The sequence below is a fragment of the Mauremys reevesii genome, linkage group 1, assembly GCF_016161935.1.
Source record: "Mauremys reevesii isolate NIE-2019 linkage group 1, ASM1616193v1, whole genome shotgun sequence".
Classification (NCBI taxonomy): Eukaryota; Metazoa; Chordata; order Testudines; family Geoemydidae; genus Mauremys; species Mauremys reevesii.
Window position 1 is genome coordinate 228094649 of NC_052623.1, and position 27174 is coordinate 228121822.

A 27174-nucleotide genomic window follows, 5' to 3' on the forward strand; every position below is an offset into this window, starting at 1 on the left:
AACAGGGCAATTATCAAGTGATCCATCCCTTGTCATCCAGTCCTAGCTTCTGGCAGTCAGAGGCTTAGGGATACCCAGAGTGTGGGGTTGCATCGCTGATCATCTTAGCTAATAGCCATTGAAGGACCTATCCTCCATGAACTTATGTAATGTTTTTTGAACCTCATATTAATTTTGGACTTCACAACATCCTCTGGCAATGAGTTCCACAGGTTGACAATGCATTGTGTGAAGAAATACTTCCTTTTGTTTTTAAACCTGCTGCCTATTCATTTCATTGGGTGACCCCTGGTTCTTGTGTTATATGAAGGAGTAAGTAATACGTCCCTATTCACTTTCTCCTCAGCATTCATGACTTTATCATACCCTCCGCACACACACCCCTTCTCTTTTCTAAGATGAACAGTCCCAGTTGTCTTAATCTCTCCTTATATGGAAGTTGTTCCATATACTTAGTCATTTTTGTTGCCCTTCTTTGTACCTTTTCCAATTCTAATGTATCTTTTTTGGACTGGGATGACCAGAAATATTGTCAGTATTCATTGTGTAGGCATATCATGGATTTATAGAATGGCAGTATATATATTTTCATCTATTCCTTTCCTAATGATTCCTAACATTCTGTTAGACTTTTGGACTGAGTGAATGTTTTCAGAGAACTATCTATGACTCCAAGATCTTTCTTGAGTGGTAATCGCTAATTTAGACCCCACCATTTTGTATGTCTGTTTGGGATTCTGTTTTCCAATGTGCATTACTTTGCATTTGTCAACATTGAATTTCATCTGTCATTCTTGTCCAGTCACCCAGTTTTGTGAGATCCATTTGTAAGTCTTTGCAGTTAGCTTTGGACTTGACTATCCTGAGTAATTTAGTATTGTTAGCAAATTTTGCCATCACACTGTTTACAACCCTTTTCCACATCACTTATGAATAGGTACTGATCCATGAGAGGACCTTCTCTCTTATCCCATGACCGCTTGCTGAAGAGCCTTTGCTGAGGGACCTTGTCAAAGGCTTTCTGAAAGTCTGAGTACACTAATACACTGGATCACTCTTGTCCACGTGTTTGTTGACCCCCTCAGAGAATTCTAATAGATTGGTGAGACATGATTTCCCTTTAGAAAAGCCACATTGATTCTTCCCCAACAAATCATATTCATCTCTGTGTCTGATAATTCTGTTCTTTACTATAGCTTCAACCAATTTGCCTGGAGCTGAGGTTAGGCTAACTGACCTGTAATTGCCAGGATTGCCTCTGGAACCTTTTTTAAAAATTGGTGTCACATTAGCTTCCTCTAGTCATCAGGTGCGGGGCTGACTGTGCCACCCCAATGGCCGGAATGCCGCCCTTAGCATGTGCCACCCCAGGCACGTGCTTCCTCCGCTGGTGCCGGCCCTGATCAGGTGTACAGAAGCTTATTTAAGTGATATGTTACATACCACAATTAGTAGTTCTGCAATTTCACATGAGCTCCTTCAGAACTCTTGGGTTACTACCATCTAGTCCTAGTGATTTATTTCTGTTAAATTTATTATTTTGTTCCAAAAGCTCCTCTATTGACACCTCAATTTGGGACAGTTCCTCAGATTTCTTACCTAAAAGAATGGCTCAGGTGTGGAAATCTCCCTCTCATCCTCTGCAGTGAAGACTCATGAACAGAATTCATTTAGCTTCTCTGCGATGGTCTTGTCTTCCCTAAGTGCTCTTTTAACACCTCAATTGTCCAGTGGCCTTGCTGATTGTTTGGCAGGCTTCCTGCTTCTGATGTACTTCAAAAAATTGTTTGCTTTTAGGTTTTGTGGGTTTTTTAAATTGACCTTCAAATTCTTTTTTGGCCTGCCTAATTATACTTGACTTTCCAGGGTTTATAGTTCTTTCTATTTTTCTCAGTAGGATTTGATTTCCATTTATTAAAGGATGCCTGTTTACCTCTAACTGCCTTTTTTAGTCTGTTTAGCCATGGTCTCATTGTTTTGGTCCTCTTACTATTTGAGCCTCTGTTGCGGTGGTTTTAAAAAACTTGTCATGAAGCTTGCAGGCATTTCATTCTTGAGACTGTTCCTTTAATTTCCATTTAACTAGCTTCCTCATTTTTGTGTAGTTTTCATTTTTGAAGTTAAATGCCACTGAGGACATCTTTGGTATATTTCTCCCCCTCAAAGAATGTTAAATGTAATTGCATAATGGTTGTTATTGCCAAGTGATTCAGCTATATCAGAGGTGGGCAAACTACGGCCGGGCCCCCGAGCTCCTGGCCTGGGAGGCTCGCACCGGCCCCTCCCCTGCTGCCCCCCCCCACCCGCAGCCTCAGCTTGCTCGCTCCGCTGCCGGCACAATGCTCTGAGTGGCAAGGCTGTGAGCTTCTGGGGCAGCGCAGCTGCAAAGTCCGGCCTGACCCAGTGCTCTGAGCTGCATGGTGGCGGCGGCAGCAGCGTGGGCTGGCTCCAGCCAGGTGATGCAGCTGTAGTGCCGCCAGCCACTGGTGCTCCAGGCAGCGTGGTAAGGGGGCACGGAGAAGCGGGGGTTGGGTAGAGGGTAAGGGAGTTCGGGGTGGTGGTCAGGGGGTGGGGGTGTGCATAGGGGTTGGGGTTGAATGGGGGCAGTCAGGAAGGAGGGGGTTGGATGGGGCAGCAGGGGGCAGGGAAAAGGGGTGGTTGGATGGGGCAGGGGTCTCAGGGGGGGATCAGGAATGAGACGAGGGGTTGGATGGGGCAGGAGTCCCGGGGTGGGTGGGGTGGCAGATAGGAGGTGGGGGCCAGGCCACAACCCCATCCCATAACCAGCCCTCCATACAATTTATGAAACCCAATGCGGCCCTCGGGCCAAAAAGTTTGCCCGCCTCTGAGCTATATTCACCTCTAGGACCAGAGCCTGTGTGTCACTTAGGACTAAATCAAGGATTGCCTCTCCCCTTGTGGGTTCCAGAACTAGCTGGTACAAGAAACAGTCATCAATGGTGTCTAGAAATTTTATCTCTGTATCCCATCCTGAGGTGATATGTACTACCCAGTCAATATGTATAGTTTTAGCACATTACCCTGGACTCTTGCCACCTCTCTCTAGTGAGGCAGCAAAACCTCGTGGTCAACAGTATAAAATACTGCAGGCTGAGAATGGATGTCTGCCTTCTATCCATTAACAGAAGATGATCATCCATCAGTGCCACTAACATGCTACCATTCCATGTCCAACCTAGCCTAAATCCAGATTGTTCTGGGTCTAGGACAGTTGCTTCAGTTAGATGAGCTTGTATTCGGCCTTTGGCTAGCTTCTCTATGAGGTTGCTCAGGAATGACAGGTTTGAAACTGGGCAATAATTGGCTAAGACTGAAGTATCTAGGGTGAGTTTCTTCAATGTAGGTCAGGCTATTGCATGTTTGGAGGAGGAAGGAAGATTCCTTCTCTGAATAAGGTGTTGGCTATTTTGGTTAGGAGTGACCAGTTATTCATACTCTTTCATAGCCATTAAGGGCATTGGTTGGATTCATAAGTCTTGGACCAGGACTCTTTTAGGGTGTCCAGAACTTTTTGATGAGTGAATGCATTCAGCTCGAGGAATGCAGGTGAGCTGTCAGTTGGTGAGTGCAGATGAAGCAGATCCATGCTGTTTGAGAAGGCTCCCTGAACGTGCATGGTCTTTTCAGACAAGTAGGATAATAGTTCTTCGCCGTGGTAGGCACTCAGCAGTGATGGAAGTTTGTAGGCATATAGGATTGATGAAGCTATTTATCACTCTGGATAGTTCCTCAACTTTCTCTGGCGCCGGTGGGTGCCTGTGCCCCCGCCCCTGGCCCTGCCCTGACTCCACCCCCTCCTTGCACCTGGCCCCGCCTCCATTCCAACCCCATCCCCAAAGTCCCTGCTCTAACTCCTCCCCCTCCCTGCCCCTATTGGATCCCTTCCCCAAATCCCCGCCCTGGCCCCGCCTCTTCGCCCAGTGCCCCGCATTCCCCCTCCTCCCCCCTCCCTTCCTGCCCCACGAATCAGCTGTTTCATGGCACAAGCACTGGGAGAGAGGGGGGAGAAGCAGGACACGGCGGCGTGCTTGCAGAGGAGGCGGAGGTGGAGGTGAGCTGGAGCAAAGGGGCCACAGGAAGCTGCACCCACCAATTTTTTCCCATGGGTGCTCCAGTCCTGGAGCACCCACAGAGTCAGCACCTATGGTCCCTTATGCCAAATATCACATTATAGTACGTTCCTCTCAACCCCAGAGGGTCAGTCACTTACCTCATGTCAATGGATACTCTCGATCTCACACCAAAGACAATGCTGGCAGCCAGTGTCTCTAGTAAACTAACCTAAAGGTTTATTTTCTAAGAAAAGAAATGAGTTACTGAGAGCTTAAAACAGGTAAAATACATTAACAGGTGAGATAAAGATCATAAGTCCAAAACGATAGCAGGGGTGTAGTGATCTACTAGTTTTCCATAAGTCTTTTCAGGGTAACACAAAATAACTTTGGGGATCTCTGTCCACTTGTTCAGTATTCCTCCCTGTTAGAATTCAAATAGTTCATTGAGACAGGATCGATCCCTGGGTTCATTCTTATAGCTGTCTTCCCTGGAAAACAATCTGGCAAGTGTCTCCATTACAGCATGGGTTTTTCCTCTCTTGACTAAATGCAGACTGGGTCTGTGGATTTCCCATTGTCGAACACAATGGCCCCATGCTTTTAGGTTAGCATGCTTCTTCATTTACAGTTCCCAGGCTCCAATCCCATTTGGTGGGCAATCCAATTACAGAGATATACACAATGCATTTACTTACAGCAATCCAAATAATCTTTCGTTAGTTTTCATGCAGTTTACACATCAAATAAATTCTCACTAACATACACTTTTTTGATCTAGGGTTAATTAAGTACAGGGATATACATAATGTAAGGCAATAGCAACCAACAGGTAAATTTAGTGTAAATGTAATTACTGGGGCATATTCCATGTAAATGTAATGTGATAACATCCTCCTTTGTTCTTTTCTAACAAGTGAATTGGCCTATGCCTACTGAACCACTTAACATTTCTTTGCCATTCAAACACAAGAGAATTGGCCTATGGCTTTGATTTGAGCTGATCTGTCAGCATCACACTGAGCTGGTCTGTCTGAGTTACAATAGTTTTTAAGGAATTAATTATATTGCATCCTGTCAGAATCAGCCTTTGTTTTCTGCCATCAGTGCTCAAATTTTGGATGACCAGACGTTCCATTTTTAAAGGGATAGTCCTGTGTTTAAGCCCACCTGCAGATGACCTAACATTTTCAAAAAATGGGCAAATTGTCCCGTATTTTCTGTCTCCCCACCCATCCGTACTGGCAGGTCCTGCTGCTGGCCAGATCCCTACTTGCCAGCTGCCTGCCCATCAGTGGTGATTGGGGTGGGGGGTCCAGTGGCTGACAGTGGGGATGGATGTGCAAAGCTGGTGGCGGGACAAAGATGCAGAGCCCGGGGATGGCTGCTCCCCATGCTGGTCCATCAGTGCAGCCCCCACTGTGTGCTGGCTCTTGGCCAGCAGGGCCCTGCCCCGTTTCCGGCTAGCACTGCTTGTGCACTGCTAGTGTACGAGCAGAGACCAGGCAGCAGCCAGTTATGTGTCACCTCTGCTGCCCACTCATCGGTCCTTTACATGCTCCCCCTCTCGCTGTTCTCTCCCTGCTTTGCCCCTTCGTGCCCTCCCCCCAAACCCCATTGCTCCTCCATGTCCCCTCCAGCAAAACATGTCCTGCTCCCAGCACTGTGCAGAGAACCAACCCCTGGTTGGAGTGCTCAGCTCACCAACACCTGTCTGGCAGGCTCCTTCCTTCCCCTACTGCCTCTGACTGGGCAGGCATCCCGGGAAAGCCCAAGACCCTCTGGCCCAGGGCTGTGGCCAGAAGTAGGCAAGCCCTGCATGTGCCAAAGCTGCACACAGTGCTGGGATGAGGAAGTCTCTCTCTGCCCCTCAGCTAAGCTCTGAAGTGGTGGGGGAGGGAAGCGATTTTCAGCCTGTTTGCACCCCAAACCTGCAGGCTCCACAGCAGCCCCCTGGGCAGGGGCTTAACACCCTCTTCACTCATCCCTCTTCCACCCTGTCCTGGGTCCTTCCCCCAAGAAGCGTTGGGCTGCTCTGTCCCCTAGGCACCCTCCCCTGCTGAGCCACTTCTCTGGTTGGGTCCCTGAAGCCCCTGGAGTCAGATTCCCTGGGTCCTGGTGCACAGTGCATCCTTAGGGCTTAACCCCTTCCTGCCCATGCTGTAGGGGACAGGAGGCAGTTGGGTTATGTCAGTGGCCAGCAGCAGCCCGGAGGTATTAGCTGCTTTTCAACACTGTGCAGGCAGGAAGGGACAAGCTGCTTCCAGCCACCTGTGGGAGGGATGGGGGAGGGGGAGAAGAGGTGAGATCTGCAAAGACACAGGCCAGATCATCCCTTCCCCCACTCCTCCTCCCCTGTGGCTGGAAGCAGCTCCTGTCCCTTCCCTCCCACACAGTGCGGAAAGGCTGCTGCTGCCCATGTTCTAATGTGAACCCTGGCAGAAATCTGGAATCGGGGCGGGGGCATGTGACCCTGTGTGCCCTTCCGCCACGTGTTGCCTCGGGAAGACACAGTGCCAGATACCAGGAGAGGTGGGTCTGTCCCCGGGGGCCCAGCCAGGCATGCTTGGCAGAGAGCGGAGCAGGGCAGGTCAGGTTGGTCAGTCACCCTCCTCTGTGTGTGTGTGTGTGTGTGTGTGACCTCTCCCCATGTGTGTGTGTCACCCCTCCCTGTGTGAACCCTAAAGCCTTTAAGATAGAAGGTAAATAAAAAGAATCCAACTACACAGTATTTCTTTTTGAGAGGGGCTCAGTCAACTTGATGTTAATTTGAACATCTGTACTGCATAGTTCTTCTTGATTGCTGTTGAATTTGCTCGAATAGGAGTAATTTTACCAGGTGTCCCATATTCAGCATAGGGAAATTTGGTCACCCTACTCAAATTTCCACCCCATCTCTTTTCATCCAGCATCAAAAACCTGAGGAGATCTGTGTGGGCAAGGGGAAAGAAGGAGCTGTTTGGGAGCCAGCATGTCAATGGCCCAGGCCTCTGTAGGGCCTCAACTCCTTATCCTTTGAGTGGGGTGCTGTTGTCCTTTAGCAGGCTTTGGAGTTTATGAATGGGCCTTCGTGGTCAAATCAGGATAATTGATCTTGTTGCCTGAAGTCCTACACTGCTTTAATGCGGTAATAGTCTGTCCAAGATAGAGTGACCAGCAGGGGCGGCTCTAGGAATTTGGCCGCCCCAAGCACGGTGGCATGCCGCAGGGGGCGCGCTGCCGGTCCCGCGGCGCCGAGGGACCTCTTGCAGATGTGCCTGTGGAGGGTGCGCTGGGAGGGCGGCAGGCGGCTCCGGCGGACCTTCCGCAGTCATGCCTGCGGGAGGTCCACCGGAGCCGCGGGACCAGCGAACCCTCCGCAGTCATGCCTGTGGGAGGTCCGCTGGTCCCGCGGCTCCGGTGGACCTCCCGCAGGCATGACTGCGGAAGGTCCGCCGGAGCCGCCTGCCGCCCTGCCAGCAAAATGCCGCCCCAAGCGCGCACTTGGCGTGCTGGGGTCTGGAGCCAGCCCTGGTGACCAGATGTCCCGATTTTTATAGGGACAGTCCCAATTTTTGAGTCTTTTTCTTATATAGGCTCCTATTACCCCCCACTCCCTGTCCTGATTTTTCACATTTGCTATCTGGTCTAGTCAAAGACAGTAGCCGGTTGTAATTCCTCTGTCTTGATACTAGGCAGAAGATAAGGTTCAGGGTATGACCAGCTATGTGGGTTGGACCAGATGTTTCAAGTTGGGCACCCAAAGTCACTAGTCACATTTGAAACTCTTGGCTTCGGTGTATGGGGGCCATTGTAGGGGACTGGGCTGGAGCCATAGTGTTTGGTTCACAGTGACAGTGTTGAAACTCGGGTACATGAAAGCTGCACAATTTTCTGAGGACAACTTGGATAAGATGGAGCCATGAGCTCAAAGGGGACTTTGGACAGAGATTTTCAGTTTAGTGACCTCTCAGGGCATTTCTGTATTAGGAAAATTTGGACCTGTCATTCTTCTCTGATGCAGCTCCATCAGTGTTAGCAATAGTGGAAGCTGTAATGTGGACAAGGTACAAGAATCTTTTTAGAGGGTCATCAAATACCCATGGTCTATTTTTACCTTCCATCACCCACAGTTTCTAGCACTGGTGGAGCTGCACTGACTGAGAATTTTATATATGAGTTTCTCACACACAGAGACGGTGTAGAGAGAGCTCCAGACATAACCAGAATTGGAACCCAGAGCTAATTCTTCACTGTCTGCATCATGTATGGTTATTTAGGTGTGTGGAAAAGACAGGTCAGAATGGTTGTATATTACACCCACTTTGCCCAGGAGTAAAAAGAAAATGGGAAATCTGGCCACTAGTTTTTAGTGCCACTTCAGGCTGGTGCTCTGGAGACTGGAGGCTGTTTACTAGTGGTCTGGGCTGGATCCTGTAGCTGTTTTGGGGGGGGTGGGAGGGAGGAGAAAATGGCGAACTGGTGTTTGGAGGTGCTGTTACAGCTGAAAGCTGTGGGGAGGGATAGCTCAGTGGTTTGAGCATTGGCCTGCTCAGGGGCGGCTCTACCTTTTTGGCCGCCCCAAGCAGTCATGCGCGGGAGGCGCCCCGGAGCCGCGGGAGCAGCGGACCTCCCGCGGGCATGACTGCAGAGGGACCGCTGGTCCCGCGTGGCTCGGCTGGACCCCCGCGGCTGCGGACGGTTCGCCAGTCCGGCGGCTCCGCTTGAGCTGCCACAGTCACGCCTGCGGGAGGTCCAGCCGAGCCGCGGGACGAGCGCCCCCTCCGCAGTCATGCCTGCGGCAGGTCCAGTCGTCCCGGGGCTCCGGTGGACCTCCCGCAGGCATGACTGCGGCAGGTCCGCCGGCCCAGCCTGCCGCCCCCCTCCCCGGCTGCAGGGGACGGGCCGCTCCTCAGCTCGCAGCGGCAGGATGAGCTGGGGCCCCAGCCTTTTGCCGCCCCCTAGATTTTGCCGCCCTAGGCACCAGCTTGTTTTGCTGGTGCCTAGAGCCGCCCCTGGGCCTGCTAAACCCAGAGTTGTGAGTTCAATCTTTGTGGGGGGCCACCTAGGAAACTGGGGTAAAAACCTGTCTGGGGATTGGTCCTGCTTTGAGCAGGGGGTTGGACTAGATGACCTCCTGAGGTCCCTTCCAGCCCTGATATTCTAGTTTTTGCTTCCCGTCTCAGTTTAGCATCCCCATCTGTGTGTTTATGACTGTTAGGAAGTGAGAAGGGGTCAAGTTGGCTGTAACTGAGTTCGGTGTATAAATTGAAGTGACTGACCCTTTTCTAACCTGGCCGTTTTCCCAGCTAGCAAACTTTTCAGTGGCTATTACTGCTTTTAGGCCATCTGGATTCATTTTACATGTGAAATATATTTTGGCTTCTTGTAGGTGAATTTCACTTTGGTGCAGAATAAAAGCTAAAGCCTATATGCACTTAAGCCCTGCATTAAAACTTGAAGCAAGGCTTATAGGTGGTACACAATGTATGAAAGGTATGGCAGACATGAGCAAGATTCTTCTTTTCATTACCTGGCTCCAGTCACCTGATGCAGAGCAGGATTACAAAAGGTCATATGGCAAGGAGATGTATCCACTGACTCCAGTGACTACTGTTAGTTGTGGGTGCTTTGCCTTGGGGTGAATTTCACCTTACGTGTGCATGCATAGTTGTCAGCTGCCCTGGTTTGGCGGGGATACTTCTGAGAGCTTGTAGTCCTGCCTAAGGGTCTGTGTAGCCTTTTAAAAAAACTAAACAGCTGTTTTCTGGGCTGCTCAGTAGCTCCCTCCTCTGTCCCCTGCCAACTTCTTCGCTCAGTTTTGGCAGCCAGCTGCCACCTCCAGCCTTGCTAAGTTGAGCCCAGCTCCAGAAGCAGTTGAATGGGTGTGGGGGGCTTGCTATATTGAGATACAGCTATCTGCAGTTTAGAGAGGAAGCCAATAGGGGCCAAAGGAGACGGCTGCTCAGCAGCTGGAAGAGGTACCTTAATATGGGCACAGAGGCCAGTCCTAGTGCAGAAAGGGAAGGCAGGAGGGAAGAAAACAACCCAGGAAGGACGAGAAGAGGAAAGTTACAGAGGGGGGAAACAGGAAAGCCATAGGGGACTAGGACAACAAAGAATGAAAAGAGGAACCCATAAGGGAGCAATAGGCTTTCAAAGAGCAACTTATTTGGGGCACAATTTTCCAAAGTAGCCTCTGATTTGGGGAACCCCAGTTCTTGGGTGCTCAGGTTGTGACACCATGGGCCTGATTTTTTCAGAATGTGCTGAGCACCCATAACTCCAGCTGCTGTTAACAGGAGCTGTGATGCCCAGTGCCTCAGATAATCAAGTCTGAGGTGTCTCAACCTGAGCACCCAAAAACAGGCATCCAGAATCAGAGGCCACTTTGGTGAAGTTTGGTCTAAATAAGCAACATTAAGGTTTGAGACTGGGATTCTGGAAGCTGCCTAAGAGATCTGAATGTCCAGTTCCTGTAACAATTAATGGGAATCAGGTCTCCAAATCCATTCATACTGCAAAAATTTCAATCTTAATGCACATTCAGGAAAAAAATAATTATTTGTTCTCTCGTAGCTGGAGACCAGCTTCAAGCCCCTGCTCCACTACAGACTTCCTGTGTGATCTTGAGCAAGTCAATTAGTCTCTCTGTCTCAGTTGCCCATCTGTGAAATGAGATAATAGCATCGTCCTGCTTCACCCAGGTGTTGTGCAGATAAATGCATTAAAGTTTGTGAGTTGCTCAGATACTACATTAATGTGGGCCATGTAAGTAGCTGAGACAGACTGGGGGCAGAGGAGGGGGGAATCACCCAAAATTCACCAGAAGTGCACATCTAACTGTGTGGCAGGCCCCTAATCTTCCAATTTAGTTTTTGCACATTAGAAATGTTGGTACATGAGTATGTTGACATATAAAGCAAATTGCTTTTGAGGCTCTTATTTTCCTCCTTCAAACTTTCCTTCAATCAACTGGCAGCCTAGAATATGTTTATGAATAAAACAGTTGTATGAATTCTTAGTATTTTAACATTCTCTAAGCTAAACACTTGCAACAGCTAGCTGTTGTTCATCTCTGCATTATGTATAAGCTAATTATCCCCCTTTTTAATAACAGTATTAAAAATGAGTTTAGTGCTGGAAAAAGCCACCACATTCACAACCCTGGAGGCTGATCGCCTCTTTTTATCCACAGAAAGCAAGGGCAACAGATTTCAAACTTCATGCTTCTCCTTTCAGTATGTCTCTGATCTAGAGCAACTGGAGTTGTGAAACTATATTTCAGTCTCTATCTTTAGGCTGCCTAGGGCCAGTTCTCCTTTTACCTAATATTCCTTTATGCCACTCTCATAGTGAAGAAGCCACCTCAAAATACTCCTATGGAAGAGTGCTCCCTCAGTGACACAGAGTCCTGCTTCCAACCGCCAGTGAAGGGGAGCAGTCAGGTGTTAGCTGAGGGTTGGAACTGGGAGGGAGGGAGAATTGCCAGAGCAGTATGCTGGGTATTCTTCCTTTGCCCAAGCCTACAGAGGGCCACGGAAGGTAGAGCTTAAGTTAGAGCAACCTGAATGTTGCTCTAATTGAGCAACCTGAATGTTGCTCTAATTGAGGCCAAAATATGGGGTGTTCAAAGCTAGTTTTGCTCCCTCTCCCCAACCATTCTTGCGTCAAACATAGGAATGGACTGATTAAGAATCAGGGCCTCTGTTGAGACTACCAAGTTGTCTCAAGGGTGAGTGAGATACCTGTCCACTAGAACTGCACTGAGCTCCATTAGCTGATTCCACACAGACTGTTGAATCCCTGACCTGTACTAGTGATTTTTGATCCCTCCTGACCTGGGTCTGATTCAGCCCACTAGCCTTAGAGGTGAAAGGTTGTGTATCCAGTTACAAACAGCAGGAGCCTGCCCATCCTTCCCAAAAGAATTTTAAAAAATATCCTGAATGTGTAATGACATGAATGAATAAATCATAATAATGATGATTCAAGTAACCATATGAATGAATAATTCATCAGAAGATTTGAAATATGAATCATGGTAAAAAGCAATTTACTATCACAAGATAAATGTTGATTTTTTTTAAAGGATCTATTCTTTGGTAAACTTTGTCATGTGATGCATAAATTGCCTAATTATGCACAATGTAAACAGGAATCACACCCCCTAGTGCAGCAGACTTGCTGATTTAGCACAGAAAACAAGAGGAGGGAAAAAGAACTAGGCACTGTTAAAATAATTTAATAGCTGATTCTCACCTCCTTTCTGAAGACAGAACCAAGAAGAGTAGCAACCAACTGGTCAAAAGCATTCCAGGCGTTAACAACTAAGAATTTTGCCAGATAACTAGACTGGAAAGGGAGAGAGTTCAGGGAATGCTCTGCTTCTACACCCTATGCTGTTAAGGGATGGTGTGGACTGAGGACATGGCTTGAAGCCAACAAAGTCATCAGATGCTACAACAATAAAAGCCTAGATAATACTTAGCACTGGTAAAGTACTCTTCATCAAATGATCTAATGGTTCTTTGCAAGGAGGGGAAGGAGCATTAGCCCCCTTTTACAGATGGAGAAACTGAGCCACGGTGAGATTAAGTGATAGAAGGAGCTGGTAATAGATGTTAGGACCAGAAGAGCCTGTTAGTGTTACCTCACCTAGTGTGTTCTCCTGTAGTACACAGGACACAACATTTCACTTGGTTACCTCTCCTGAGCCCAGGTCTCCTGACTCCCCGTAGATTACCCAGGTAATTTCCATTCACAAAGCCAGTTTCCTAAGGGTAACAGATTTTGTTCTTTTAATATATGTGATCAGATCATACATATAAAGTGAGGCTCTGGAGGTTGTTTAAAACCAGCCAGTGACCGGCTCAAGGTCAGATACTGATGGGCAAAGAAGGGAGCACGCACCCGGTCTCCTGGAGCCGCGTCCCCTGCTCTGAACACTGGGTCATGCTGCCTTGTTTTCTGTCATTCGCCAGGGCTTAGGTTAACAAAACTGTCATTCCGAGTAGGGGGAGCTGCTACCTCCAGAGCCAGCCCCTGAGCTGGAGCATCTGGCTCCAGAGCAGTTCGCGCGGGGGAAGGTCGTGCATCCATCCGTTGGGATGGGAGGGCTGTAGCGAACTACACCTTCCCGCTGGGAGCTTGCAGGGCCGCTGATGGGGAGGGCAGTGCGGGCACCGATCGCCCCCCTCCCCCGAGCTTACTGTTGCTGCGTCCTCCGGCTGGGTGGGCGGGGGTTGGGGGAGGAAGGCGGAGGCAGGCACCACTCTCCGCTCCACGTCTAGCTGTGTGTGTAGGCAGGAGAGAGGACGGAGCTGGAGGAGCTGCGGTAGCAGCGAGGGGCAGGCGCCCAGACACCCAGCCGGTGCCCGGCGAGGAGGAGCTGGGCGCAGCCGGCGCTGGAGACCGAGAGCCGGGCACTGGCAGAGGCTGAGCCGGTGCGCAGAAGGCGCAACAGGCGGAGGGCAGAGGGGAGCCGGACCCCGGCGGGAAGGACAGACTGAGCCGCGCGAGGGACGGACAGAGCCAGCCCCGCCCGGCAAGCGGGAGCGACAGCCACACCCCGGCTCCTGAAGGAGAGGGAAGGACAGCCAGCGAGCCAGCCTGCGGGGGGTGAAACAGGGACAGCCCGACAGACCGCGAGCTCCAGCCCCCAGCGGGGAGGGGAGCGCAGACCCAGACCCCAGCGGCGGGAGGGGAGGGACAGACAGACTCAGACCCCAGCAGGGGAGAGGGGAGGGACAGACAGACCCACACCCCAGTCAGGAGCGCGGAGGACAGACGGACCCAGATCCCAGCAGCAGCGGAGGGGAGGAAGAGCGCACCTTGCGCTGGGCAGAGCAGCAGACCCAGGGCTGCCCCGCCACCTCCCCGCCGGGCTTGGCTCCCCTGGCCGGGCAGTGCAGCTGGCATGAGGGCGGAGGAGCCCCTGACTCTGGCAGGGGCCGGGGGCGGCGGCTGCGGAGAGGCGGAGGCTGCCGGGGAGGACCGGAGCGGTAGCGGCAGCTGCTGCAGCAGCGAGCGCCTGGTGATCAACATCTCCGGGCTGCGCTTCGAGACCCAGCTGCGGACCCTGTCGCTCTTCCCGGACACGCTGCTGGGGGACCCGAGCCGCCGGATGCGCTTCTTCGACCCGCTGCGCAACGAGTACTTCTTCGATCGGAACCGGCCCAGCTTCGACGCCATCCTCTATTACTACCAGTCCGGGGGCCGGCTCCGCAGGCCAGTCCATGTGCCCCTGGACATCTTCATGGAGGAGATCCGCTTCTACCAGCTGGGCGAAGAGGCCATCGAGACCTTCCGGGAGGACGAGGGCTTCATCCAGGAGGAGGAGAAGCCCCTGCCTCAACAGCACTTCCAGCGCCAGTTGTGGCTCCTTTTCGAGTACCCGGAGAGCTCTGGGCCGGCCCGGGGCATCGCCATCGTCTCGGTGCTGGTGATCCTCATCTCCATAGTCATCTTCTGCCTGGAGACCCTGCCCGAGTTCCGCCAGGAGAGCAAGGGCGCACCGCCGGGCTTTGCGGAGGGCACACACCAGGACAACCAGATGTTCTTGCTCCCTGAGCAGCCAAATGGCACCCCATCTCCGATGCACCCCTCTCCCAGGGCAAGCCCTTTCTTCACAGACCCCTTCTTCCTCATTGAGACCCTGTGCATCATCTGGTTCTCTTTTGAGCTGCTGGTGCGCTTCTTCGCCTGCCCCAGCAAGCCCGAGTTCTCCAGGAACATCATGAACATTATAGACATCGTGGCCATCATCCCCTACTTCATCACCCTGGGCACTGAGCTGGCTCAGGAGCAGCAGAAAAAACAGCAGCCTAGGACTGCCATTAACAACAACGGGGGCCAGCAGCAAGCCATGTCCCTGGCCATCCTCAGAGTCATCCGCCTGGTCAGGGTCTTCAGGATCTTCAAGCTCTCCAGACACTCCAAGGGGCTGCAGATCCTGGGGAAAACTCTCCAGGCCAGCATGAGAGAGCTCGGACTCCTCATCTTTTTTCTTTTCATCGGTGTGATCCTCTTCTCTAGTGCCGTGTATTTTGCTGAGACTGATGACCCAGAATCTTTGTTCACCAGTATCCCCGATGCTTTCTGGTGGGCAGTAGTGACCATGACCACTGTGGGCTATGGGGACATGTACCCTATGACAATCGGGGGCAAGATTGTGGGCTCCTTGTGTGCCATCGCTGGGGTGCTGACCATAGCCCTGCCCGTACCTGTTATTGTGTCCAACTTCAACTATTTCTACCACCGAGAAACTGAGCAGGAGGAGCAGTGCCAGTACACCCATGTCACCTGTGGCCAGCAGCAATCTCCTTTCTCGGAGCCTAAAAAGGGGGACAGTAATCAGTCCCTCAGTAAATCAGAATTTCTGGAGGCAGAAGATTTAGAATCTATGAAATATCCCAACTTCATTCCAACCAGCAACCAGGGCTACAGAGGGAAGAAAATGCTGACAGAAGTGTGATCAGCTTCTCTAACAGGGTGTGGAACAAGACTGAACTTTTACAGTTCTACTACCCTCACCCCATTTTCCTGGATCCCAAATGCATAGCCACAAGCTGCTGCACATTATCTCTCCCAGTAGCAGCTGCATACGTTCAAGACAAAACACCAGACTGCACATTGTGATGCTGAAAACAAATTGCTTGTGATTTGGACACTCCTGTCCTTGGTTGCTATGTCTCATTAGCTTGTGCAATTGGACATTCTTTTGCCTTACTCTATAGATCAAGGGGGCCCACTTGTTGTCCCCTTCCCCTTCCATTTTATTTTTGGCGTGAGGCGGAGCTTTATTCCGGTTGTAACTTTGAAGACTAATTTTTCTACTACATTGACAAAAGAAAAGCCCAGGCCACATTTGTTGCTAAAAGATCAGGCGGGGAATAGGTCAAATGGGCTACTAACATCAGTCTCAAGCTGTGCTGGTGAATTTCTGTGCTGGTGCAGTGACCTTGGTTGTGGGATCAGTCATGCCTGCCATGCGGTTGCCTTGGGAGAATGGAAATGTTGGATCCAGTGTTGCATTGTGTTCTGCAGTTGTAGGGAAAGTCAACGAGTGGCCTTCCTCTGACATTTTTCCTTGGGTTTGCACTGCAGTGTGCATCTAAGGGCCTGTTTGTTATTAGATTTTCAGATCTAAAAGCACTTTAATTTTTAACTTGTTGCCATGATAGAAGTTGTGACCAATATTTTCCATGTGTGGCATAGCAGAAACAGCTGTTTTTTAAATTTATAGTAATTATTTTCTTATTCTTTTGTGTTTGAACAAGTTTCACCTTTGTTTCCATCAGTACCCTAGTGTTAATTAGCATTTATCATAGCAACACCATCTTTGTGCCTGAAGTGTCTTCCTATGCAAGGCACATTTGGGCTAATTCCTTTGTCTTCTGACACGTACCACATAAGTGTTTTAATGAAATGTACTTTATGCTACAAGTATCTGGTTCTGTACTTAGAACCATGGGAGCAGTTGACTTCACTGAGGTGTGCAGTTCTGAATTTAAGGGCTTATATAGATTAGGGAAATTTGCAATGGTGTATTTACACTGCTGCAGACCCCTGCTGTAGACACACTGCATCAGTGCAAAATGGGGCTTACATTAGTATGACAAACCCATCGGGGTCAATCACACCAGTATAGTTGTGTCATTTAGGGGTATGCATTGCCACCAGTGCAAGTTTCCCTAATCTATCTAGATAAACCCTAAAGGCATAACTGGGATCTTTTGAATGAGGAAAAAAGACCTAAAGGCCTAATCTTGGAAAGATGCTGCTGTCTTAACAAGAAATACCCATAATGTAAGTTTAGATGGAAGGCGCACCAAGATCATTCACGTACTCCAGGTTCTTATGAGAGCAACATTTGTCAGCAGTGCAAAAGGCACACTCTGGTCTGAAGTATTATGCTTATCAGTGAGCACATTTTACAACTCAAGGTGCATCTAACTCTGCCTCTTTTCTGATTTAAAATAATTGCTCAATACCCTTCCTTTTTGGAGAGCAAGTGGGGAGGAAGGAGAAATTGATGCTTACAGAATCCACAGATAAGGAAATGTCTTTTAAAATTAAATGTATATTTTGCATGCATCTGTGTGCATTAGAGAGTGAGAGGCAGCCATTAATGCATTGTGCTATATTATATATGTATTACCTGTTTTACATATTGCATATATAATGTGTAATACATAGAACAGTGTACATAATGTATATACATTTCCTGCATATTATGTGTATTATGTGCTGCAGCCATAAAGCAGGGTCCTAAGGAATAAGAAAAAAGATAAAATAAAGGAGCGTCCTTTATTTAAATGTGTTGCTCCGCCACCAGGTTTTAAGAGAAAACCAGCAGGATTGTGAGACAGGAGCAATTAGCACAGATTTGCACCTTTGTGACTCTACTAATTCCCCCTTGTTCTGAGATTTGGTTCTACACCTTGACTGACTTTATCATGGTCTTTCCTCATTTAGGCCCTGATCCTGCACTGAGAACTGTGTGGGCAAACCTCAAGACTTGTGCTCACCCTGAGTCCCACTGACTTAAAAGGGGCTCTGTACTGGGCACAGTGATCTCTCTGCACAGTTCTTAATGGAGGATCAAAGCATTAGACCTTGATCCTTCTCCTAGTGAAGTCAGTAGCAAAACTACCATGGATTTCCATGGTGCAAGATCAAGTCCTTAGGCCTGATTGTGAGATATGAAGAGTACTATCAACTCCCTTGAAACTGGTGGTAACTGATAGTTCAGCACAAAGCTATTTTGTTTGGTTTATTTCAGGAAGACTGTTTTACATAATGAATTATTATTATGATTTTTTTTCTATGGCAGAGACTGTTTGTGCTCAGATTCTTTGTGGTACCAGCAGGTGTGCAATAGCTCTGCTGAATGGCCTTCTTTTTGGGAGACGCCGCTTGAGGTATCTAGGGCACTGCTGTCTCTCAGCACAATGCCTATGCTATGTTTGGGGTTGTTTTTATGTATGTGTATACTAGTTGCTAAAAGTTTCCCTAAATTGAGATATAAAAAACTCAGATTAAACAAAAGTTCAGGAGGAGAGACAAGACATACTGTTATCTGCATCAGAAGCTTAAATTCTTTTGCCCATTTCTTCCCTGGGTCCTGACACCAGCATCATTGATTGGCAGAAACCCTTGTTTTCTAAGACATTTAGCTTCAGACCAAATTGCTGGCAGGACAATCTCAGTAACCTAACTCCAGCATGAAGGTGTTGTCCAGGTGTCCTGGAATTGTGTTTGCTTAAGGGATGCTCTCAACTTAAATGTGGGGGTTTTGTGGTGTGTGCAGGTTTTGTGGTCAATAGAAATACCTCTACAAAACAAAGAAACATGCCAGTGAAAGCAGTCTGCTGCAAACAAACAACTCCCTGCAGTGTTTGCCTCCCAAACTTTTCAACACGGAGAAGAACCTGCAGATGAAACTGTCTATGAAAAAAGAGTGAAATTAACTTTATGGATTTCCTTTGCCATAACTGAGAGAAAGGCAAAAAGGACACAAAGGTCCAAATATGCAAACTTGGGTCCCTAAAGTTAGGCATCCAAAATCAGTATTTTAAGCACCTTAATGAACGTGGGCTGATTTTTCAGGGTTGTCAAGTATTTGCAATTATTATGGGTGCTCGGCACTTCTCAGCAGAGGGCCACTTTTATTTAGGAATTATGGGTGGGAGTTAAGAAAATGCCTGAGTGATTTAGGTGCACACATCCCATTGGCTTTCAATAGGACTTGTGCTCTCACATCACTTGGGTGTTTTCAAAAATCCTACTCTAAGTTCCTGACTTTGGGCATTCATTTGGGATATAAGAAGCTGTTGTTCTGTCTATATAGCTATTTTCCTTCTGAAGTCAGAGCACATCTTTGTGAAGCATTTGTGGAAAGTAGGAATCTCCAGGGACTTGTTTCCATAACAACCTCCCAGACTGTTTCTCTGTACCTTGTGACTTTGGCTACAAGCAAAAACACTGGCTAAATATTCCAAGTTCCCAGACACAAACATCCCACTATTACAGCTGTTTGGCAAAGGCTATAGTGTGTGTGTGTGGGGGGGGGGAGTCCCTGTGGTACCAAAGAAGTCTGCTACCCACCCAAATACATCAAGCTCAAGACTGATGCGTGTTACAAATATTTGAAGGCAACATTTTAAAGCAGACAATACAGGAAATGGGAAGACACTCAGGCTGTATATCTTTGCAAACAGAGAGGTCAGTAGCTATGGGAAGGGCATCCTGAGGCTGTCAGTCAAATGGCTGGAGGGTCAAAAGGCCTGTGAATTTGAAATCAATTGAATGTGCCCTGACAGGAACCCTGAAATCTAAAGCCGTGAATTAAATAAGAGTAACAAATCTTTCAATTATCTCAGCAGAAAAAGAATCTTGCTGTCGAAGAGACTTGATTCTTTCCAAGCCCTTTTGCCGAAGAGAATACTGTAGCCCTGGCTATTTCCCTAAGGGACATTTTTGTACAAAATCAAGCCAGGGCAGAGCCCTTTTTGTTGTCTGGGGGAGAGAAAGAAACAGGGCTGGCTGTAGGCACCAGTGCTCCAAGCATGTGCTTGGGGCGGCACTTTCCAAGGGGCGGCACTCCGCACCCCCTCCCCCTCCCTTTTTTTTTTTTTTTTTTTTTGCTTGGGGCGGCAAAAAGCTGGGAGCTGGCCCTGGGCAGAAAAATTGTAATGGCAATTTTTTCTGCCTCCTTTTGCCCTGCAGCGGTTTGGAAATGCACAAAGAATTGTTTTGGAATGTTCCAAAGACATTGCACTTTTGGGAGCTAATGCACAGACACCTCCCCCCAACCCCCCGAGAGGAAAATTTTATTTCTTTCCTATTGGTAGTATTGCAACTCAGGCTTTCCAAGCATTTTCCCCTGTGCCCTGCTCTTTGTGTTAGTGTCTACAGCTGGAGAGAAGATTCGCTGCTGCTGTGGTGGTGAAAGTGAATTGACTGGAAGCTTCTGCCAGGCCCATCAGTTTAATGTAGAAAGCTTCCTGTGGCAACAAAGAAGAGTGAGACAAAGGGAATTCAGTGCAGCAAGAAGAAGGGCAGAGGGAAAAGTGTTTCTCCAGTGTGCTGGAGAGAACACAGAGTCCTCCGCAAAAGGAAAGGTGCAGACAGCTACCTCACCTGCTGTTGCAGAAGAACTAGGTAAGTTTTTTCCCTTTCCATCTACGAAATTAGCCCCTGATTTCTTTGCAGTTAAAGAGAAGGACCTTCCAATTAAGATTTGAAGCCTGCTGGGAAAATCTTATCCTAAGTGAAGAGAGAGAGAGAGTTTATTTTTGTAATCTATAATCTATGGGACAGATCCTCAGCTGGCGTAAATTGTCATAACTGCATTAACCAGCACAGCTACACTGATTTGCACCTGAATCTGTCCCTATCTTTTTAATCAAGGAAAAAAACATTCTTTGTTAAAATGTAGGGTTCCCCCTACCCCAAACCTATAATATAGATGCTCTGTTTACATCAGGGAAATAATCTGTGGTTTGCAACAGGTGTCAGTCACGGGTTTCCCATAGACTCTCTTCTCAGTTACACATATGTAAATCTGAAGCAATTCCACTGAATTCAGTAGGATCTCCCCAGATTTAAACTGGCATGAATAAGAACAGAATTATTTATACAATGCTAGAAATGTGCCTGACAGTTTACAGCTAATTAAAGACTGGAACCACTTCTGATCTCAGTTACATCAGTGTAAATCCAGAGAAATTCTGGTTACACTGCTGTAACTCTGATCAGATTCTGATCCCAGTGTCCTTTCTCCTAAGAGCTTACAGTCTAAGGTCTGTATCTAGGAAACACTTATGTACGTGTTTGACATTACACATGTGAGAAATCCCCTGGAAGTCAAAGTTAAGCATGGAAGCAGGTGTTTGCAGGGTCATGGCTTAAGGTCCTGATCTACCTCATCCACCACCAAAGTCAATGGGAGATTAAGCCATTTGCAGGAGGAGCTCAGCCCTGTGAAGGATTAGGCACTAAATTAAATTGACACAACTAAGGAAAGTAACAAACATGGGAGAGGTCATGGGGAAGGTATACAATGGCTCCAGCAGTAAGATCTTGCCCTTGCTTTAGTGATCCAGGCACACATCTTGACAGTTATGTAAGGCTTTGCTGTATCTTTGAATTTTGCTTGTTTGTTTCAGAGGCCACACTGGGGTTTGTTAAGTGGGCAGAAGGGCCTGGATGTTTTAGGTCAGTCCTTTTTTCTTTTCTTTTTTTACGGTTTTGTGAACAAATAACCAGGATGTTAACTGTGAGTTTAGAATAGCTACGACACAAGCATTTTGCTGGTTCCTGTAGGTTACAAGGAATGTCCACATGTTCCCTAGTCTGCATTAGAGAAGGGGAAGGAATAGATTTAGCTTTTTTTGTGGTGATTTTTGAGGAGGGATTCGGGCACACATGTTTCCATGAGCAACTTAGCTTACTTAAGCAGCCAGAGGCAATGTGGTTAGAAAACAGGACTGAGGGCGAGGGGAGATCTCTGTTCTAGCCCCAACTACCACTAAAGTGTAGCATGGCCTTGAGCAAGTCACTTCACTGGTTTTCTCCTGTTTTCTCGTCTGTTAAATGGGCATAAAGTCCTGTGTGAAGACAGTCAGCTAAAAAGTACTGGAGATACACAAAACACTAATTATTATTATGACCTACATGAATTTCGAGATTCTGATCTCACCCCAATTTTGTACAGGTGTAATACCACTGATTTAAATGAAATTACTCCTGATTTAACTGGGTGTGAGAGGAGAATCAGGCCCAATATCTCTTTAACCTTAGCTGTTATTTCCTGTGCATACACTTATGCAGAGTTCTAAACACAAGAATTTAGAATACAGCTCCTCAGCTAGTGTGAATCAGCAGAGTAGCTATGCTGATTTTCACCAGCTGAGGATCTGGTCCTTAGAGTACAGCTTGGCTAATTCTCGTACACTCCCAGGAGAGAAATGAAATGGCATCTGACAAGAAAATTGCTACATTGGTTTCTCCTCTTGCTGCTTTTCAATGTCTGTTGTTCAATTAGCATGATGGCATCCATTTTCAGGAAACAGAGACAGGGCGAGATGCTGCACTTACTTTACACTGATACAGTTTTGGAATAATTCCTCTGAATGTTAGTGAAATTACTCCAGCTTTACACCAGTGTAACTGAAAGCAGAATCTGACCCAGGATCTTTTTCTCTGAACAAATGAAGCTGTGCTTTTTGTACAGAGCAGCTTTCCAACACTTCACCTGCAGGATAGGGGTGCCTCACACCAGTCAAACTTAGGGCCATGTTGTACTCTGAACTCAGCTACACCCTGACCCCTTCCATTGAAATCACAGCTCATGGATTAAATGAGGGCAGAATTTGGTCTGTTGTGGGCAATGCAGTGTTATCGGATGCTCTGGTCTTATTTTTTTCAGGATGGAATAATAATGGCCAGTCCTGATACTCCAGATCAGGGCTGCCCAGAGGATTCAGGGGGCCTGGGGCAAAGCAATTTCGGGGACCCTTTCCATAAAAAAAAGTTGCAATACTATAGAATACTATATTCTTGTGGGGGCCCCTGCAGAGCCCGGGGCCTGGGGAAAATTGCCCCATTTGCCCCCCCTGGGCAGCCCTGCTCCAGATTGCCTTAAAATCTTTCCCATTGCCATTTTCTCTAGCTTCAATCTCTTCTGCTCTGCTCAGTTTTCATTTCCCGAGATAGCAGTACCCCTCTGAGGCATCATGTTGGCCATATTCTCAAATTCATTATTGAGAACACAACCCAACATGGAGACTTTCTGTACAAAATGTCTGATCATCCCATAAGTTTTGGGCAAAACTCCTATTGACTTAAACGGGTGTTTTGTGGGCAGAAATGAAGTCAGGACCTGGAGCAAAGGGAATATAACTCCAAGCTTAGTACAGTTGGTTGGGTAGCAGGGAAAGTGGGTCTCTGATATGATGCCCCAACATTGGGTATCAGGGACCAGACCAGCTAGGACCAGCTGCTGGCCTGCTCCCTGACTAACTTTGCTACTAGGCAACCAGGCTCTGCCTCTGGTTTACGACTCTGGTAGAGTCTCCAGTTCTGGCATTTGGCTTCTGTCCCTCTGGCATTGACCCTCAGCTCATTTCCTGGACTCTGCCCACCCTGGATCCAACTCTAACCAGTATGGCAAACTCTTGTTTCCCTGACTAGGCATGACTGCCCAAGGCCTGATTGGCTTCATTAGAGAATAATTGTAACTATATTGTGTCAAATTAATTCCTGGTGTAACTCCACTGACTTCAGGAAGAATTTGGAGTATCGAAGTATTGCTCAGTGTGTTGCATCTCTGCTTTAGTTCGAGTCAAAGTAAGAAGTGGCTCTGATGAGTTTTTGATGTTTGATCCCTTGAGGGACATACATTCATGCCATAGAAATTAGATGTGGGAAAAGTTCTATTAATTTCCACCTGGTCCATCACTCCGAAGGAGCCAATGCAGGACTGTTCCCTACATTTAACCAAGCAAACACAGAACCCTTTGTTACTCTCTAAGGGCACATTTCTGGTCCCACTGACTTCATTCATGCAGGATTAGACGCTGTGAGTGTTCATGAATCTTGTCTCAAGTGACTGCATAATCTTATTGTTAAGACTAAGATTTAGTTATGGGTATTTTTAGTAAAAGTCATGGACAGGTCACGGACAGTATAAAAAAATTCACAACCCGTGACCCATCCATGATTTGTACTATATACCCTTGACTAAATCTTGGGAGCCCTGGAGGGGGGGACTTCAGGGGTATCTCTGAGGCTGGGGGCAGCCCTGGGGCGCCGCTGGGGCTCTGAGGTGGAGGGTGGCCTGGGAGTGCTGCTGTTGTTTGGAGGAGGAAGGGGGCAGCAGCGCGCGGCTGGGAACCTCCGCTGGTGCTCTGGGGGTGTGTGGCCTGAGACAGCCGCTGGTGCTTGGGGGTGAGGGGTGGCCCAAGACAGCAACTGGTGCTTGGTGTGGGAGGAGCGGTGCACGGCCTGAGACCGCCACTGGTGCTCAGGGATCGGGGCGGGAGGCACTGCTCAAGACTGTCGCTGCTGCTGGGGGGAGGGGAGGAACACAGGGTGGCCCGTGACTGCCCTAGCAGTGGCCGCTGTGGTTGGCCCGGGGGTCAGTCGTGCCAGCCGCTGCAGAAGTCACGGAGGTCCCAGAAAGTCACGGAATCTATGACTTCAGTGACCTCTCTGACTGACTCGCAGCCTTACTTGTTGTCCTTTCCATTGCTTTTTCCTTCTCTTGCCTTACCTCAGGGTTGTTGTTTCCTCTGTTTGTTCTTATCTTAATGTATTGTCCAGTCTTGCAAACCCTTACTACCAGGTGTAGTTCCAACTGAGGTGAGCAATCGCATTGGATTTAAGGGGTGCAGCATCTTGTATGTCTTTCTAAAACAGATGTTCTAGCTCAACCATATGTATATGGGCTTGAGTCAGAAATGAATGGTGATAGGTGAAATTCTATGGCTTCTATGTGTTAAGCAAGAGGTCCGACTAGATGATCATAATGGTTCCCTATGGGCTTAAAATCTGTGAATCTATATTCTCTCCCAAACATCCTTCTGTGGCACAGAGAGGATGCAGCCATGACTCCTTCTGCTTTCTGCCCTCCCCACCTCCTTAGGGACAATGTGATCCTGTGGGCGGGTAACAAAGCAATCCCCTAAGCTCAGAGAGCACCCTTCTGCAGTAATGAGCTGCCAAAATCTTAGGAACCGGTTCCCTACCGGGTCTTCGGCGGCACGGCTCCAGCGGGTGAAGGACCCGCTGCCAAATACCCGGTAGAGAACCACCCGGTGAGTACACCTCCCACCCATGTCCTGCCCCCGACTGCCCTCCTCAGAAACTGCAACCCATAACCCCCCCGCCTTGTCCCCTGACCCTCCTTCCCGAGACCCCCAACCCTAACTGTGCCCCAGGACTCCATCCCCTGCCCAACTTGCCCTGCTCCCTGTCCCCTGACTGCCCCAACCCCATCCACCAACACCCCGACAGACCCCCAGAACTCCCACGCGGCGCCTACCCAACCTCCCCTTCCCCATCCCTTGACCGCCCCACAAGAGCCTCTGCCCCATCCAACCCACCTCCGCTCCCTGTCCCTGTCCCTGCCTTATCCAATCCCCCCAACCCCGGCCTCTTACCCCCGCCGGGGCCGGGCTGGAGCCGTGCCGCGCGGCTGGAGTCGGGGCTGGGGACCAGAGTCGGAGCCCGGCTGGGGCCGGAGCCGCACCATGTGGCCAGAGTCAGGGCCTGGGATGGGGCCCGGCCCAAGCCAGAGCCGCACGGCCGGAGTTGGACCTGGGGCCCGGCCCGGAGCCGGAGTCGGGGCCTGTGCCGGGGCCCGGCCTGGAGTTGCGTCGCGTGGCCAGAGTCGGGCCGCATGGTGCCTGGAGCTCTCCTCGCGCCCCACCCTCGCCCCAGTTCACCTGCGGGAAGCAGGGGAGGGGGAGGAGAAGCCGGGGGGAGCGTCAGGGGAGGAGGTGGAGCTAGGTGAGCTGGGGCCAGGGGCAGGTCAGGGAGCTGGCACAGATTTTGTTAAATTTAAAAGCCTTTTTAGAACCGGGACAACCGGTTCTAAAAGGGCTTCTAAATTTAACAACCGGTTCCTGTGAACCGGTGGGAACCGGCCCCAGCTCACCACTGCTCTTCTGCCCACCACTAATGTAGGCTGTGTGAACTGCGGGAGGCTCCTTTCTCCTGACCTTACCCCAGCTCTATGTACCAATGTAAGAGCGAGGAGGAATTTAGTCCTTTGTCTGTAAAAGGATATGCTCCTTGCAGCTCATTTCCATTCCCTGTTTGATCCTGCAGTAAAGCCATCGCCTTGTGTTTGGGTCTGGAGTGGTTTGGCAAGAACTCGTTACATTTTTAAACTTTCCAAATGAGAAACTTTTTGTGAAACTTAAACCAATCCTTTTCAGGCTGATCACATCAATATACATCCCAATTCAGGGAAGCACTTAAGCACATGCTGAAGTTTAAGCACATGCTTAAGTTCCATTGGAGTGAACGGGATTTAAGCACATAAATCTAATTGAATTCAATGGGACTGAAGCACCTGCTTAAAGTTGAGCAGGTGCTTCAGAGTGGTCCTGAATGGGGGCCATAAGCAGCACTTATAGTTCTTATAGTTCTATAGCACTTATAGGATAGTTCTGCTATAACAATTGTTTAGACAGCCAAGGAATGTGGTTCTTCCAAACATATACTAGGAAAATGGTATTGAATTTATTTCTGGGCCTGTTCTTGACATTGACATCAGTGGAAGCAGCAGCAAATGTGGGTGTAATTCTTAATTTTTATTTGAATCACAGTAGCACACAGGAGCTCCACGCATGGACAAAAATCCCATTGTGCTAGGCACTCTCCAAACACAGAACAAAAAGATGGTTTGAATTTATTGAAACAAAACATTTCAATTGACCTGAAACATTTTTTTTAAATTTCATTTTTGTAAAAAAAATTGTTTTTTGCACCCCAGTTTGGGACCACTCCCCCCACCCATTGAAATTTTTTACAAGCTGGAAAATCAATTTTTCAGCCAGCTGTAGTTAAAACTTGATTGTCCATGACAACAACCAGAGTAGCCCCTGGATGTCTCTGTCTTCCTCATATATCACCATGGCATTCTAATGGTCTGAGATGGATGAAGTGGTAGGGGAGGTGGCTGTATGCGGATGGTGAAGGACACACTCTGAGTGTGACTGTAAAGAATTTGTACATTCTGATGCCGTCTCATTCTTGGCCACAGCCCCTGTAAAATCCATGCTGAGTAAGAAGGCTGGTTAATTAATCCAGACTGCTTTGCAGTGTAGTGTGCCTTTATGGAATATATAATGCCCATGAATTCTGTGGACTCCCTGTCTTCACTCAGCATTTTGCTAGTAATGTGTGTTAACAAGAAGGTTTTTCTAAAAAATACAGCCCAATGATTTCCTGGTTACAGGGGAAAGGACCATGTGTCTAGTAGGAAAGGTGACATTTGTAGTGCTATTCAGTCTCCCACTACTGTTTATCTCCTGTAAGAAGGATGGTCCAGTGATTAGAGTGCTAGACTGGGCTGTGGGATACCTGCATTCAATTTCTGGGCTGC

At 48.5% G+C, this 27174-nt stretch overlaps 2 protein-coding genes across 2 annotated transcripts in view; both read left to right on the plus strand.

The window, feature by feature from the left end:
- GALNT8 (polypeptide N-acetylgalactosaminyltransferase 8) overlaps positions 1 to 27174 on the plus strand; it is a 355437-nt gene that overhangs the window by 217968 nt on the left and 110295 nt on the right. The window lies entirely within an intron of this gene.
- Positions 13813 to 17809, plus strand: LOC120405597 (potassium voltage-gated channel subfamily A member 6-like). The gene has a single exon (XM_039539236.1). The coding sequence runs from the start codon at positions 13972 to 13974 to the stop codon at positions 15526 to 15528; it is 1557 nt and encodes a 518-aa protein (XP_039395170.1). The 5' UTR covers positions 13813 to 13971; the 3' UTR covers positions 15529 to 17809.